The sequence below is a fragment of the Eptatretus burgeri genome, chromosome 3 (genome assembly GCF_056783735.1).
Source record: "Eptatretus burgeri isolate ZD-2024b chromosome 3, Ebu_testis_v1, whole genome shotgun sequence".
NCBI classification, from domain to species: Eukaryota; Metazoa; Chordata; class Myxini; order Myxiniformes; family Myxinidae; genus Eptatretus; species Eptatretus burgeri.
Genome location: NC_140963.1, coordinates 126,031,039 through 126,046,134, shown reverse-complemented (window position 1 = coordinate 126,046,134; position 15,096 = coordinate 126,031,039). Strand labels below are relative to the sequence as shown.

The 15,096-nt window shown below is 45.1% G+C and overlaps 1 protein-coding gene across 1 annotated transcript; it reads right to left on the bottom strand.

Annotated features, from left to right (window-relative positions):
* Positions 1–4,579: 4,579 nt before the first annotated feature.
* LOC147030930 (lysM and putative peptidoglycan-binding domain-containing protein 1-like) lies at positions 4,580–11,128 on the bottom strand. The gene is made up of 3 exons (XM_085875492.1): positions 10,613–11,128; positions 6,150–6,475; positions 4,580–5,640 (listed from the first exon to the last, which is right to left on the bottom strand). The coding sequence occupies exons 1-3, from the start codon at positions 10,841–10,843 to the stop codon at positions 5,472–5,474; spliced, it is 726 nt and encodes a 241-aa protein (XP_085731618.1). The 5' UTR covers positions 10,844–11,128; the 3' UTR covers positions 4,580–5,471.
* Between the last annotated feature and the right edge of the window lie 3,968 nt (positions 11,129–15,096).

Genomic DNA, 15,096 nt, shown 5'->3' with positions numbered 1-15,096 from the left:
AAGGACCTGAAGACTCGGACTTTCGTCCTCCCGCACAGGTACCGGCAGCGCCACACCCCATGATCCAGTGAATCCATGACTCCCCAGGCCCGACCCAGACGTCTATTGACCTCCGGCTCACAACCTGCGGAGACATGAATATCACTGCCAAGGTAAGTGAATCTATCCACGACCTCAACATCCTCACCACAAACAGACACAGACAGGACAGCAGCATCCAAGATGTCACCGAAAGCCTGGATCTTTGTTTTGACCCAAGAAATCCGTAATCCCAACGGCTCCGACTCCTCATTCAGCACCTCGAGGGCCCCCAAGAGGATGTCTAAAGTCTCCGCAAAGATGACTGCATCATCTGCAAAATCAAGGTCCGAGATCTTGACATTGCCAAACGATGCACCGCAACTTGATCTCTCCGACATCCTCCCAAAAATCCAGTCCATACAAGTGCTGAAAAGTGTGGGGGCAAGTACACATCCCTGACGAACTCCAGTAACAACTGGAAATAAGTCAGAGGCGGTACCACCACACTTCACAGCACTCTCAGTACCAGAGTAGAGTTCAGACATCAGATCGATCAGTTTCGGTGGCACCCCACGAAGACCAAGAATCCTCCAGAGGACATCCCGATTCACTGAATCGAACGCTTTACAGAGATCAACATAGGCTGCAAGCAGCCCCTGCCGAAACTCTCGTCTGCGTTCAGTGAGGACACGAAGAGCAAGGATACGGTCAATCGTTGACCTCTTTGGTCTAAAGCCTGACTGCTCTGGACGCTGGTGCTCAAGCAGATGGTGGCGAACCCTATCAAGAATTATCCGAGCAAAGACCTTGCCCGGCACTGAGAGCAGCGTCACCCCTCGGTAGTTGTTGCAGTCTTGGCGATCACCCTTCCCTTTCCAGAGAGGGACAACAAGGCCCCTCTTCCAGTCAGTTGGGATGATGCCTGTGTTCCAGGCAGAGCACAAAACTGCATGCAACGACGCGAGTGCAGCATTTCCACCAGCCTTGAGAAGTTCAGCATGGATGCCACAGATCCCTGGAGCTTTGCCCCGTTTCAACTGGTTCACCGCAGCCCGTGTTTCCACAAGCGATGGTGGACCACAGTTGATTCGAGGGTCAGCAACAGGGATTGTAACACCCTTGACGTCCAACTCGACAGCTGGGGGATCAGCCTGGTACAACCGCTCAAAGTAACCGGCCCAGCGGGCCTTCACTTCAGACTCCTCTGTCAAGAGCCTACCACTCTCTGCTCGAACTGCAGTGCTCCGAGGGATGGGCTTGGATGAACGTAATGCGCGAATTCCCCTGTAAGCGGGACGAGAATCACCTGTCCACAGGTGATGCTCTACCCCCTCACAGATTCCTCGCACATAGGCCGGTTCGCAAGGTGTTCGAGATAGAGCAAAATGGTTTCAAGACTTTAGGTGGGGAATGACCTCAAGATGATGCATAAAAAAGATTGTCATCCTAGCTCTCAAAGTTTGGGCGGTCGTATGATTTTTATGTCAAAACTCGCAATTTTCTAAGTTCGTGACCTTGGGATGAAAATGAAAAATCAAGGTCCGTGGGGCTATGCAGGTGCCATTGGGCTAACCAAATACTGAAACCTCTGCCAGATTCGACAAACTCCCTCTGAGAAAATGTAACTTGAAATCAGCTACCCCTAAAAACACATGTTTTTTGGTCGTGACTCCACCCATCATGGGCGCAGCACGCCCATTCTCAGGAAAACACAACTATATCATGATATAAACCGCCCACCCAAATTTTATCAGGATCGGATCAAACCCCACGGAGCTATGCTCAGGACAAATAGACAGACAGACAGACAGACAGACACACCCCTAACGAATATAGTGGTCACTTACTGACTAGTGAACCAATAAATTTCGGAAGTTTGCTGCCGTTGATGTGGTGTCTTTTACCCTGCCTTATTTAACATGTTTCATTCATTCTTCCTGCTTGTTGTTTGTGTTCTTTATAACATCCTTAAAAACAGGAAGTTTGGAATGACTTTAAATTTTGTTTGACAACCAGATATAGGCCGGGGGCCAGTGGGACCTACCTTGCAATCCCCCCCCCCCCTTTGCGACAATTTTTCACTGATACCACAGTGTTCATATATATCCCAAGTATCAGAAAAAAGATGTTCCCAGAAAAATAACTCATTTGCACTATGCTTTATCAAGCTGTTTCCATGGAAACCAATCAAAAATAGACAAATCTCACAAAGATCAGGAAAATGTCAATATCTGTCAAATATAAACATAAAATCACAAAAATTGGTGTCAAATTTAAACTTATACATTTACCTATTAAAATATATTTTGTTTATGCGAATTAGCTCATTTGAATATTAATTAAATTTGACTTAAAGACAATAATTCCCACAAATATGCAAGAATTCCCATTTTCTTTCCTTGTAATTACCACATGTCAGTTTTTTGTCAAAAAAACATTGCTTAAGTGTTGCCAGATACAAGCCAGGTTGGCAAAAGATATATTAAAATTTTGGAATTTTAGAAAGTAGGCTAATTTGCATAAAATACAAAGCACAATGAATCATTTGAAAATCATGCGAAATCAGATTAATCAATAGAGTGAATTCCCTGGGCCTGATATAATACATAATTGTGACTTATGATGTCTGTTGGTGTTTAAGGGAACAGCTAACAGCTTGGTTTTTAGAAACCCCCCCCCCCCATCCACTTTCTCAACAATCCTCTGGAAGAAGTCCTTTCTTTCAAGCTTCTGGGTCTCACTATCTGCCGTGACCCTTCCTGGGAAAGCCACATTTCAAACCTCGCCTCCAAAGCCAGTCGCCAACTCGGAATCCTCCGTCGTGCAAAGTCCTTCCTCGGCCCACCTGAGCTCCTGACCACTTGCAAAGCTTTTGTCTGCAGCCTGATGGAGTACTGCTCTCCCCTCTGGGCTGGTGCTCTTGCCTCCCACCTTTCTCGGCTTCACACTGTAGAAACCAAGGCATTTCGGATCATTGGCATCTCCCGCAATGAGGCTGAATCTTTGGGCCTGTCAATCACCGCAGGTTGGTCGGTCGTCTTTCTGTCTTCTACAGTCTCCTCTCCAGCCTCGCCCCCCCTGCTCTCTCTGTGATTTGGCCCCACCACATTTCCGCAGGGCACTCATGGTCCGCCAACAACCCCATTCTGGTAAAACTACCAAAATCACGAATCACTGCTCACCTTCACTCTTTCATTCCTCTTTTTCCCACCTTTGGAATAAACTCCCTCACTCTATTCATTCCCATTCTTCCCTCCAGTCCTTCAAAACAGCTGTTCACCACCACCTCTCATCATCCCCCATCCAAATCCTCGATCTTTTCTACCCCTGATAATCCACCCAAACCAACCTCCTTCAACTTCCCTGCTTTCCTTCCTGAAAGTCCCTGTAATGTCCATTTTCTATTCACCATGTTCCCCTTCCCATCCCTCTCCCTTCCACAGATCTAATGTCTCTGTTCCCCACTGTTTTGTCCTTCTCCCTCCCTCTCCTCTTGTCTCATGCCCCCCTTGATGTGCGTTGTGTGTTAGCTCTCACACGAGCCTCGACAAGGTATACAAAAAAAAGGGAAACATAACTATTTACAGTTTGAGTAAAAGTAGTGGAAATAATTTTAAATCCATTGATATGCTAATAAGGATCCGCCATTATGGAAATTCTCATTTTCATAAATATCTCAACTTCTGGTACTATACATGGAAATTTGTAAATGAGGAATCTGCACATATGTTTGGAGGGTCAAGGAATGGAGTGAACATATTTCCTATGTTGTCAGAGATGTACAATAATGTTTGGATAGCTTAATTACATGCAAAAATGGAAATGGCTTAATAAAGCATAGTGCAAATGAGTTATCTTTCTGGGAACATCTTTTTTCTGATACTTGGGATATATATGAACACAGTGGTATCAGTGAAAAATTGTCGCAGGGAGGGAGGGGGGTGCAAGGTCGGTCCCACTGCCCTCTGGCCTTACAGACAGCCAGAGTTTAAAAAAAAAAAAAAGTATCTCACTCCTCGCTGCCCTTGTGAGATCAGGACAAATTCAAATTCAGAGACTAAATTACAGGTTCGTTTTCCAATTCATGCTCAAAATGAAACATTCAATTGAAATAAGTTCCTCAATCAAAAACTGACGTTTGTGGACAGACAGACAGAAAGTGAACTCATTGCTAAGCCCCACTTTTCTCTTCACACACGTGGGGTAATAATTTAGTACTGAACTGCTTGAAAGTACTAAAACAAAAAAGGTTGGCTAAATCATGCAGCCCAGATGGTTGTCAGCCACTTCCATGTATTAAGTGGATTGGTCCTCCATTGCCTCCATCATTGGACGGTTTCTTCCATGGAGGTTTTCCTCACGGAACACAAAATTGCGTTTCATTAAAACACCCCTATACGCGAAAAATGTACAGCAAACAACAACTTACAAAGACCTCACGAGACAATGGTATGACCACATGAAAAGCTGGAGGCAGTTCAGAATGGGAAGATCACACCCAACACCTTTGGAATGACTGCCACACACACATGGATAAAATTACATACACTCAAACAGATTTTTTTCATCACGCAAATAATTTATTACTCGGTTGGACTTGCACTGTGTTCTTCACCTTGGTCTCCCTTTGCCTAAAGAAACATTTGCCATTGTAAGAGATTGTAAATTTTTTCCCCCCTTTTTCACCAGTTCCTTAGGCTCGTTTAAAATCAAAAGACAAATCTTCCAAATTGTCAAAATTCACGCTAAATGCTGAGATTTAATCCTTCCATGGACAGTTATCATCATATATTTAAGTTGCACAGATCAAAAGCTTTTTGGCTCTTCAGGATTCTTCCTCAAATTAGAAAAATACATCATTATACTGAGGATTCAACTGTTTAAGAAATATCCCCAAACATAATTAACAACAAACTCGGTCGACGACGTCACGACGGAGAAATCTGATAGCCAGAAAAGGACGAATGGGACAATGAAAAGGTCGATTGCTTTCAATTTCAATTCCAAATGGCCTGGAATAATGGTTCCGTAATACCGGATATTCCTGTACACTTGTGCCATGTCTCCACCAGAACTTTCTGCATCGAGGCCCGTCCTCGTCGATCAAGACCCAAACTGCATGTTGCCCATTTGTGGAAGCCATAACAAGGACGATCCAGCTTTGGAGAGATTTTTCTGGTTCAGAATCAGTTATTGCACTATTCGAGAGGATCGAGGTGATGCAACCTGAACTCGGTGGAAGACAGGGCAGAGCATACAGATAAAGCCCGAGACAGGAAGTAACCGACGATTTCACTTCCTCCGTTGCACGGCAATATTGCACAACACTACCAACACACTCACTGCACAGCACACACAAAGCACAGGTTTTCTTTGACCATTTAAAAAATAATAATAATAATTATTATACCTCGACCAAACAAATGCCGTAGATTACAAAGGATAGTTTTTCAGGAAGAAGGTTTTCCACATGAGGGTTTAAAGTAAAGACTCCCAAAATGGTCCTCCCTGAAGATGAGATCATCGGCGTCCAAGGTCGGAGAGATGTCAACTTGCTGCAGAGACAAAGGGCTGCTGCTGTGTTGATGCCGACTCACTCCAACACAATCGCAGCTCACCCTGCACAGCGGTCATCAGCAACCACCCAAAGGAATACAAGTAAATAGAAGAAGAGATCTGTCCTCAGCAAAACCATAAATCTTTATTTCCATGTCAGTCACAAATTGCAAAGCCTTTTAATAAAAGATCATTTCTTCTTGTCCCTCGCAAAATTCGGACTGCACAAAAGTAATCGACAGCATAATCATCGTTATTCACGCCCCGCACTACACTGGATAACTAATTAGTATTCTGGAACAATCTTCCCTGTAAAGTAAAACATTAATTACATTTCCTCATCTCCATCGAAAATTCCAAATGTGAACGGTTGACAATCTTCATGGAATGCAGTACAAAGAAACTGCGAACACTATTGCCCCAAGTATGTAGTGCAAGAATCAAGATGACGAAGGCTATGGTAAGTGTAAGACGATGCTGGTTGGGGACGGGGGTTAAAAAAAAAAAGGCCACAAAGAGAATGATGCATCAGAATAGGGGGAACAAAATGGAGAAGCGAGGAAAAGTCTCACCCCTCACTCCAGCTGCCCGCTCTGGCCGTGTGGCCTTCTATACGTGCCCGTGTGTGCTGCACTTGAAGATCGATACGACGGAAAAACTCTCTACCAGAGAGATCATCCAACAACGGAGTTTCGCTTTCCGTCTTCATCTCGGAGCGGTTCTCCGTCACTTGTCCTGGTGTTTCGGGGTCTTGCGTAGATATGGAGATGTCGTCGCGGTTGTCAGGACGTCCATTTGAGCAGCTAATGTTGGAGTCGCTTGCAGGAATAAGGATCCGATTCCGCAGAAAGAGGGTCTCATTGGAGAAGAGCTGATTCAGTCGCTTTATTTGCTCAGGCTGAGGGGATGGAATAGAGGACAGGGGGGCAAGAATAAACTGGCATAACGAGGTGCTTTCAAGCAATCTGTACCTCATTATTCATCAGCGTGACCTCGAAGATGCTCTGCAATACAGACATCCTTCACACACAATCATAATTATACTATGCAGCTAATTGTTCTTAATTATCACTCGACAAACGTTACTCTGCATTTTATAAGCAAAAGTCAACGTTAGACTTAACTCCCACTTCCCATACCCTAACTTTTAACCTGTCATTGCCCCCATCAGGATATTTCTCATCAAGATCAGCATCATAAATCAATAGCAAATCTATTCTTAAACAAATACAATAGAGCTTTGCACCTCATAATGTCTGACCTCGATTCTTTTTCACCCCTTAAATAATCCCATGATGACGAGGATGAGGAGGAGGGGAGGGAAATGGAGGGGGGGAGCAACCTGCAATCAGATGGGGTCGGGTTATTATGGATTCTGTGAGTCAGAAAAATCATGGTGCCAATTTTTTTGAGCATTTAAAATATTATTTTCAAGCCGATACGTGAACTCCCCCTGAATCGCAATTTTTTCAATGATAGCAATTTACCAACTTTTTTGTTTCTGGTTTAAACCTGGGCATGTAATATATCAAACTGAGCAGAATTGAGCCGAGAATATGATAATCTATCTATAATTCCAGCAATCTCTGTGTGTCTGTCTGTGACTGCTGTTTCTTGACAACCACTGGTCCGATCCAATTGAAACTTGCCAGGTATATTGCTGGGGACCTGAGGATGTGCCTTTTCAAGGTTTGATATTAATCGGGCAAGTGGTTCCCAAGTTATGGCCATTTATTTCCAAACCAATGACAGGACACGGTGCTATGACGTCACAATTGTTCTTATTTTTTTTTGCACGTACGGGCCCGCAATAGTAATATCAATAATGACATTGAACATAACCATAGTGACTTATCTGAATTTTTGTTAATTTCAGATGCTGTGCAGCCTATATTAAATCAATTACTGCAACGTCACAAAGTTAATTAATTTTTCTAAACATTATGACATGCGACAATTCTATATACAATGTATGTTAATTTTTTTTGCCTTTCAGGTCAGCTATGATAATAGCAGAAGTGGTCAAGGGTCCAGACTAAAAGACTGATGTAGTCGATGGAGTTGTAGATTAACCTCCAAGCTTTGTGGGTGAAGGAACTTATGTCGAGTGGACATTGAAATAAACTGTTCTCAAGTTATCGTTATGGATGAATCATCCCCAAGGGTCATTCCATGTCAAATTATCAAAGAATCTGCCGTCATCTCTCAGATTTTTGTAAAACTTTGGGAACCAATTGGGACCCATGAAAAACGACAAGAACTCAAATATTTTTGCTTACAGCCTCTTAATTAGTGAGATACAGACTAACGAACTTTGGACGAATGAGCACAACGTCATGAATTCAAATGGCCATATCTCTAAAAGTATAACACCTAGAGAGCTGGTTTTGGTGTCATTTTAAAGGTATTTTCATGCCCTATGAATTTGTCTGGGCAACATTTTCCTACCTCCAACCACAAAAAAGTTATCACAAAATATAAACTTCAATCGTGAATCCCCAAAAAATGTATCCTTCAAATTTCCTCAAATTCATCCCAGAGGTACCTTATGATGTCAAGAAGCTTCCACATAAGTTTTGTGATGGGCACTTCAATAGTTTCTGAGATATGAGCAATAATGTACATGTACGTATGGCATATAGGTTCGAAAATCAGCATTTGTAATGTATTGTACAATCAATAAGTGAGTTCACGTACACAGTGTTCACTAACCTGACTTAGGCTTTCAATTTCCTCTTCAATGCAGCAACAGCAGCACTTGTTTCTTCCCTTCAGGCCCAGTTGAAAATGAAAGTATATGATACTTCAAAGCAATTGATGGTCGTTCCCTGTGTTCCCTGTCATGGCTTGGTTAGAATGATTGTATAATACATTACAAATGCTGATTTTCGAATTTCGATTCTTTGGCCTGCACCGAGTTGTGTGTTTGTGACGCAAATGTTGACAAATGTGAAAACACCGACAGACTCAGAGGAAATGATCATGAGCACAGCATGGATGAAGATGACTTATCTGACGCTGCATTACTATGAACTTGATAGTTTTTGTTTTAACAAATATTTTGACCCATTCATTACAGTTGACAACTTAAGTGTATACCATAGAACAGATATACTTTATGTGAACCACTAAACATACCATAAAGCATAAACGGTACATTTCTCTAATTGATTGACTTTTAAATAAGAACATTTGCATCTGGATATATGCTCCGTTATGGTTGTTATTGCCAGGGAAATTGGCATAGATACCTGTGGACAATAAAAATCAGTATATATATATATATATATGTATTTTTGTTACAAATGTCCAGATCTTTGATTCGATATGCTACATGCTTTGCTTTATAACAATATTTGAAACTGGTAGTTGCAACCGAAACAGCGATAATGGTATTTTAGGGGGCCACATTAAAAGCCACCAAAATGTCCCCAAAATGTAAAACAAAAATTGACACCATGATTTTTCTGATTCTCAATGCATCTGTCTGCGATAAAATCCATGGTGCAAAAAAATATCATCCAGTGCCCACGGTGTTAGAGTTTCATGCATACCTTCCTACACGAACACAAACATCTCAGATGTTTTTAACCAACGAAAGAGAAAACTCGAGAGTGAGGAGAGTCCGTTGATCTGAGAAAGGGTATTTCTGGTACCGGAGCACGTTTAGACAAAGGGAAAGAGAATAGAAAGAGAGTCGACATTAGTTTGGATGCGTGTACAGGAGCACCTCAAGCACTACGGACAACAACACAGAGCTGTGTGCACTGTTAAACAAAGTTTGCAGATGGAACATCTGACATCTGTGCATGCGTGTCTGTCTGTCTGTCTGTACGTGCGTGCCCCGTTTGTCTGTCTGTACGTGCGTGCCCCGTTTTTCTGTCTGTACGTGCGTGCCCCGTTTGTCTGTCTGTACGTGCGTGCCCCGTTTGTCTGTCTGTACGTGCGTGCAAGGTATGTGTACGTGCGTGCCCTGTGTGTGTACGTGCGTGCCCTGTGTGTGTACGTGCGTGTGTACGTGCGTGCCCTGTGTGTGTACGTGCGTGCCCTGTCTGTACGTGCGTGCGTGCGTGCGTGCGTGCCCTGTCTGTACGTGCGTGCGTGCGTGCCCTGTCTGTACGTGCGTGCGTGCGTGCCCTGTCTGTACGTGCGTGCGTGCGTGCCCTGTCTGTACGTGCGTGCGTGCGTGCCCTGTCTGTACGTGCGTGCGTGCGTGCGTGCCCTGTCTGTACGTGCGTGCGTGCGTGCGTGCCCTGTCTGTACGTGCGTGCGTGCGTGCGTGCGTGCGTGCGTGCGTGCGTGCGTGCCCTGTCTGTACGTGCGTGCGTGCGTGCGTGCGTGCCCTGTCTGTACGTGCGTGCGTGCGTGCGTGCGTGCCCTGTCTGTACGTGCGTGCGTGCGTGCCCTGTCTGTACGTGCGTGCGTGCGTGCCCTGTCTGTACGTGCGTGCGTGCGTGCCCTGTCTCTACGTGCGTGCGTGCGTGCCCTGTCTGTACGTGCGTGCGTGCGTGCCCTGTCTGTACGTGCGTGCCCTGTGTGTGTACGTGCGTGCCCTGTCTGTTCGTGCCCCGTGTGTACGTGCATGCCCCGTGTGTCTGTACGTGCATGCCCTGTGTGTACGTGCGTGCCCTGTTTGTCTGTACGTGCGTGCCCTGTCTGGTCGTGCCCCGTGTGTCTGTACGTGCGTGCCCGGTGTGTACGTGCGTGCCCCGTGTGTCTGTACGTGCGTGCCCTGTGTGTACGTGCGTGCCCTGTTTGTCTGTACGTGCGTGCCCTGTCTGGTCGTGCCCCGTGTGTCTGTACGTGCGTGCCCCATGTGTACGTGCGTGTCCCGTGTGTACGTGCGTGCCCCGTGTGTCTGTACGTGCGTGCCCTGTCTGTTCGTGCGTGCCCCGTGTCTGTACGTGCAGCTCCACCACATGTACTGGAGAAAAGAATAAATATATAATTATATACATTGTCCAAGACATGAAAACACAATATGCCGCGATCACAGCGGATTGACGCGCCGCCCTCGGGCCCCCCCCCCCGTTACCGTGACTCCGTGCCTCACTGCGAGCGCACACAAGGAGTCCCCGGGTCGGAGAGAGACCCAAACTCCCCCCGGATGAGGACGTGGAGTCGGACAGGTCCGCAGAACCTTCAAGGCCAGGTCGGTGCCGGGAGATTCTCCAGAACCTGGAGCCGATCGTGATGAGAACGGAGACTTGGGAGGAGAGTCCGGAGAGAAGGGACGAGGAACCTTGACGTCCACTCTCTCCGCCATGTGTCCCTCCCCCCCCGTTGGTACAGAACACACGATCCACTCCTCCCAAACCCATCCACTGAGTTCCCCCAACCGTGAACTCTCCTTCGTTCTCCCTCGACGTTCCTCACACGATCCTGTTTTAACGACTTTACCTTTTACATCGTTTATTTATTCATTTAAATACCTCGTCTTGTGTACTTGCGTTTAATACAAACAGCCTCGGACTGTCCATTGTGTTGAGGCCTCAACGACGACACGTCACTATCGTCGGCACGAGATGACGTCACATTCTTTGCTCTCTGTCCAATCTCCGCCCCCTTTGCGATTACTTTGTCCGGTGTTCGACTCCATGTTGCAGTAGTTCGCAACGGAAACCGGAAAGTGCGTGAAACTCGGGACTTCGTTCCGTTGTGAAATAAATAAAAGTGAAACTTAAGTCTATAATGAAACGTCAGAATAATTTATGATACAAGCAAGCGGAGAAACGAGTGTTTCTTCATGTTTTGCTTTCGTCTTCAAATAAAACATGCTCAAATGAGCTGAGATCCTCGTCCTCTTTATGATGACGTCATAAAAACGAATATGACGTCATTGTGATGTATCAGGTTTGCGATAAATTATCTGTGCTAATGCCCGGCTTGATTCCCGCAAACAAAATTCAAACAGCTTGCCTAGTTTCAGAGATAATGGTATAGGCGATTTCCATTAGCAGTGATATTATGACGTCAACTTTTTTTCTAGGAAGAATTTCCAAAATCGGAGATGGTTACTGCCTGCGCGTGGGCTTTCTACATATACATGGCAAGTTTCACGAAGATCCGATGAAAACTCTGGGTTGTTAAACAAAAAATGTCAAAAAATAGGAATGACATCATAAAAATTGATATGACGTCATGGTGATGTATCATATTTGCGGTAATTCATCTCTGCTAATGCCCTGTTCGATTCCCGCAAACAGAATTCAAAAGGCTTGCTGAGTTTCGGAGATAATTTTTTAGGCGATTTCCATTAGCGAAGATAGTTTGACGTCATAACTTTTTTTTTTCTAGGAGGAATTTTCAAAACCGGAGATGGTTACTCTCTGCACAGGGAATTTTTACACATATATGCCAAGTTTCAGGAAGTTTCAATGAAAACTGTAGCCTGTGAAACAAAAAAGTCCACAAGAAGAAGATGAAGAACAACAACGTGAGTAAGACTTAGAGATCCTCCACGAAGGATTTAAAAAATATAGGGGCAACACCTCAGGGTGCTCACCTCGTCGTGGCTAGACAACATAACCAGGGAACCACTGGAAGGCATGGATGAGCGACAAAATACATTTATGGAGAAGAAAGTAAATACCTGTGGATGTGTTTTTTTTCATGCCATGAACAACAAGCCTTGGTCCATCACGGGTGATGAATGTAGTGGTCAAGTCTCATCAGAAATAGTTGTGCAGTTACAGAGAAGAAGTTGCAAGAATTTGTAAACAGACAAATATGGACAGACTGACAGACGGACTGACAGACAGACTGACAGACTGACGGACGGACAGACTGACAGACGGACAGACCGATGGACGGACAGACCGACGGACGGACAGACCGACGGACGGACAGACCGACAGACAGACCGACGGACGGACAGAGCGACGGACGGACAGACCGACGGACAGACAGACCGACGGACGGACAGACCGACGGACAGACACTGACAGACAGACGGACGGATAGACTGACGGACGGACGACACACCATCGCATCAGCTTCCTCGGGACTACGTTCCAGGTGAGCTTGTAAGCTCACGAGCCCTCATTCTGCCTCGTACGAAGTAATCTTGATTTCGGTACATGGAGGGTAAACGTTCTTGATATGTGAGGCCCAACTGTTTAAGTGCAGGTATTCTGCATGACAACTGCCTGTGTACCGACTCGATCAGTCGTCGATGGACTGCAATCTTCAAGCCTCACCATGAATGTTCATTTGGGTTCAAGTCAGGACTTTGACTGCATCACTCAAGAACTTTTATTTTCGTCTTATTCAGACACTCCGGTGTTGATTTAGCTTTGTGCTTCAGATCATCGTCCTCCTGAAATGTGAATCTCTTACCCAGGTTTTCATCAAGGATTCTTTGCACTTTGCATCATCCATTATCTCTTGTCTCCTGACAAACTTGCCAGTCCATGCTGATGAAAAGCAGCCCCATAATGCGATGCTGCCACCACCATGCTTGAAAGTAGGGATGGCGTTGACTGGGTGCTGTGCAGCGTTAGGTTTGCGCCGGATGTAACGCCTTGAATTTAGACCAAGAAGTTCAATTTTTGTCTCATCTGAGCACAAAACGTTTCTCCACATGCCTGCAGTATCACTAAAATGCTTTTTCACAAACTCCATACGAGCTTTTAGATGAGTCTTTTTCAGTAATGGCTTCTTTCTTGCTCCCTCTCCGTCGAGGCCAGCTTTGTGAAGGGAATGGGACATTGTTGATTGATGACCACTGACCCCCATCTCAGACATAGAGCGTTGTAGATCTTTCAAAATTGTTGTTGGATTTACGGTGACATCACGAACCAGTTTCCTGCTTGCCCGGCTGCTGAGTTTGGATGGGCGACCTGATCTGGGTAGAGTCTGTATGACACATCTTCCACTTCTTAATGATGAATTTCTCCGTACTCAAAGGGATAATGAATGACTGAAATCTTGTTATAACCCTCTCCTGAACGGAGCTTCTCCACCACTTTATGTCTGACTTCTTTGGAAAGCTCCTTGTTCTTCATGTTTGCCTTGTTGGTTGACCAAGTGAGTTGCACCTTAAAAACTACTTGTATAATTTTTAATTAAACCACTGATTCCATGCAGGTGAAACCTATTACACTAACTTTGTAACCTTTCAAACAAACAATTTGCTCCTGAAGTGATGTCAGGTTCATGAAGTCATGGGATTGAATACTTATGCAAGTGAGAATCGTCTGATTTTTCTCTGTGAATCAAACTTATTCACATTTTATCTGAATTTTTAGCTTTATCACTTTGGAGTAGTTTGTGAAGACTCCATATGTTAAGTTTGATTTGAAAACATCATGAAACTAGAAGGGTGCTCAGTCGAGCGCATACCTCCATCACGCAATGCCTGATCCAGAAGAACATATCGAGCCGAATCATTTTGATGCCTCCGTGAAGTCGCCGGAGGCATGATGTTTCGGGGTTGTCCGTCCGTACGTACATCCATCCATCCATATTTTCTCTGTTTTATCTGCAACTGCTTGTTTGGTTGACACAAAATTTTCACCGTTGATGCGACTCCTCGTGCAGAATGCTTTAATGACATCAGAAGTCACACGGTGGGGCAGTCATGTTGGAAAAAACAGGAAACATTTTGGACCTCTGCATCTGAAATCGCTCCATGGAAAAAAATTGAAATTTGACACATGCGAAGCACTCCCCATGGGAAACAAGTTTGATTTTTTTTGATTATGTCATAGGTGGCTTTGTTATGTTGTCATAATTATATATGTGGAATGCTTTATCCCATAAATATGAAAATTTTTGAGGGTCATCTCAGGCTCAATTGTGTGGGGGAAAAATTGATGGTCATCGGTCATGTGGTTTGGCAGCCATATTGATTGTCACAGAAAAACCAAAAACCTTCCTTTCCGAAACAGCTGAACAGATTGAGGCAAAACTTTACAGGTATGATTGCCTATCCATGAGGAACAAAAAGTTCTTCAACTAAGACTTCATAAGTCACCTGGTTTGGCAGCCATATTGTCAGGTCAGGTAAGGGATGGAAGCATGCACCGGAGTAGCGCGTCACTGCATCGACTTTCCGCCGGTACACCAGGTTCCTCCGTCTGGCCATCCCCCAGGCAGATACCTGGCCCATCCCCATCTCTTTGAGATGCCATTCAACCTGCTGCAAGCACGAGGCACGTAGTTGGTCAGTTGGCCTCCACCCACAAGGCTCCCTCACTAAGAGAATCTGGTGAGCAGGATTAGCATCAGGTAAACGAGCCACATGTCCATACAGCCGCAGCTAACGCTCACGGACTATGCAGGAAACAAATCTCATCTGGGTCTCACTCAACAACCACACATTGGGCACAAAGTCTGACCCGCGATAGTCAAGGATTCACCGAAGATACCTAGTACCGAAGGAGGTATGTCTCCATCTCAGATCCCTGGTCAGAGTCCAAGTATCACATCCAAAGAGGAAGACTGGAAGTACCAAGGACTTGAAGACTCGGACTTTCGTCCTCCCGCACAGGTACCGGCAGCGCCACACCCCATGAC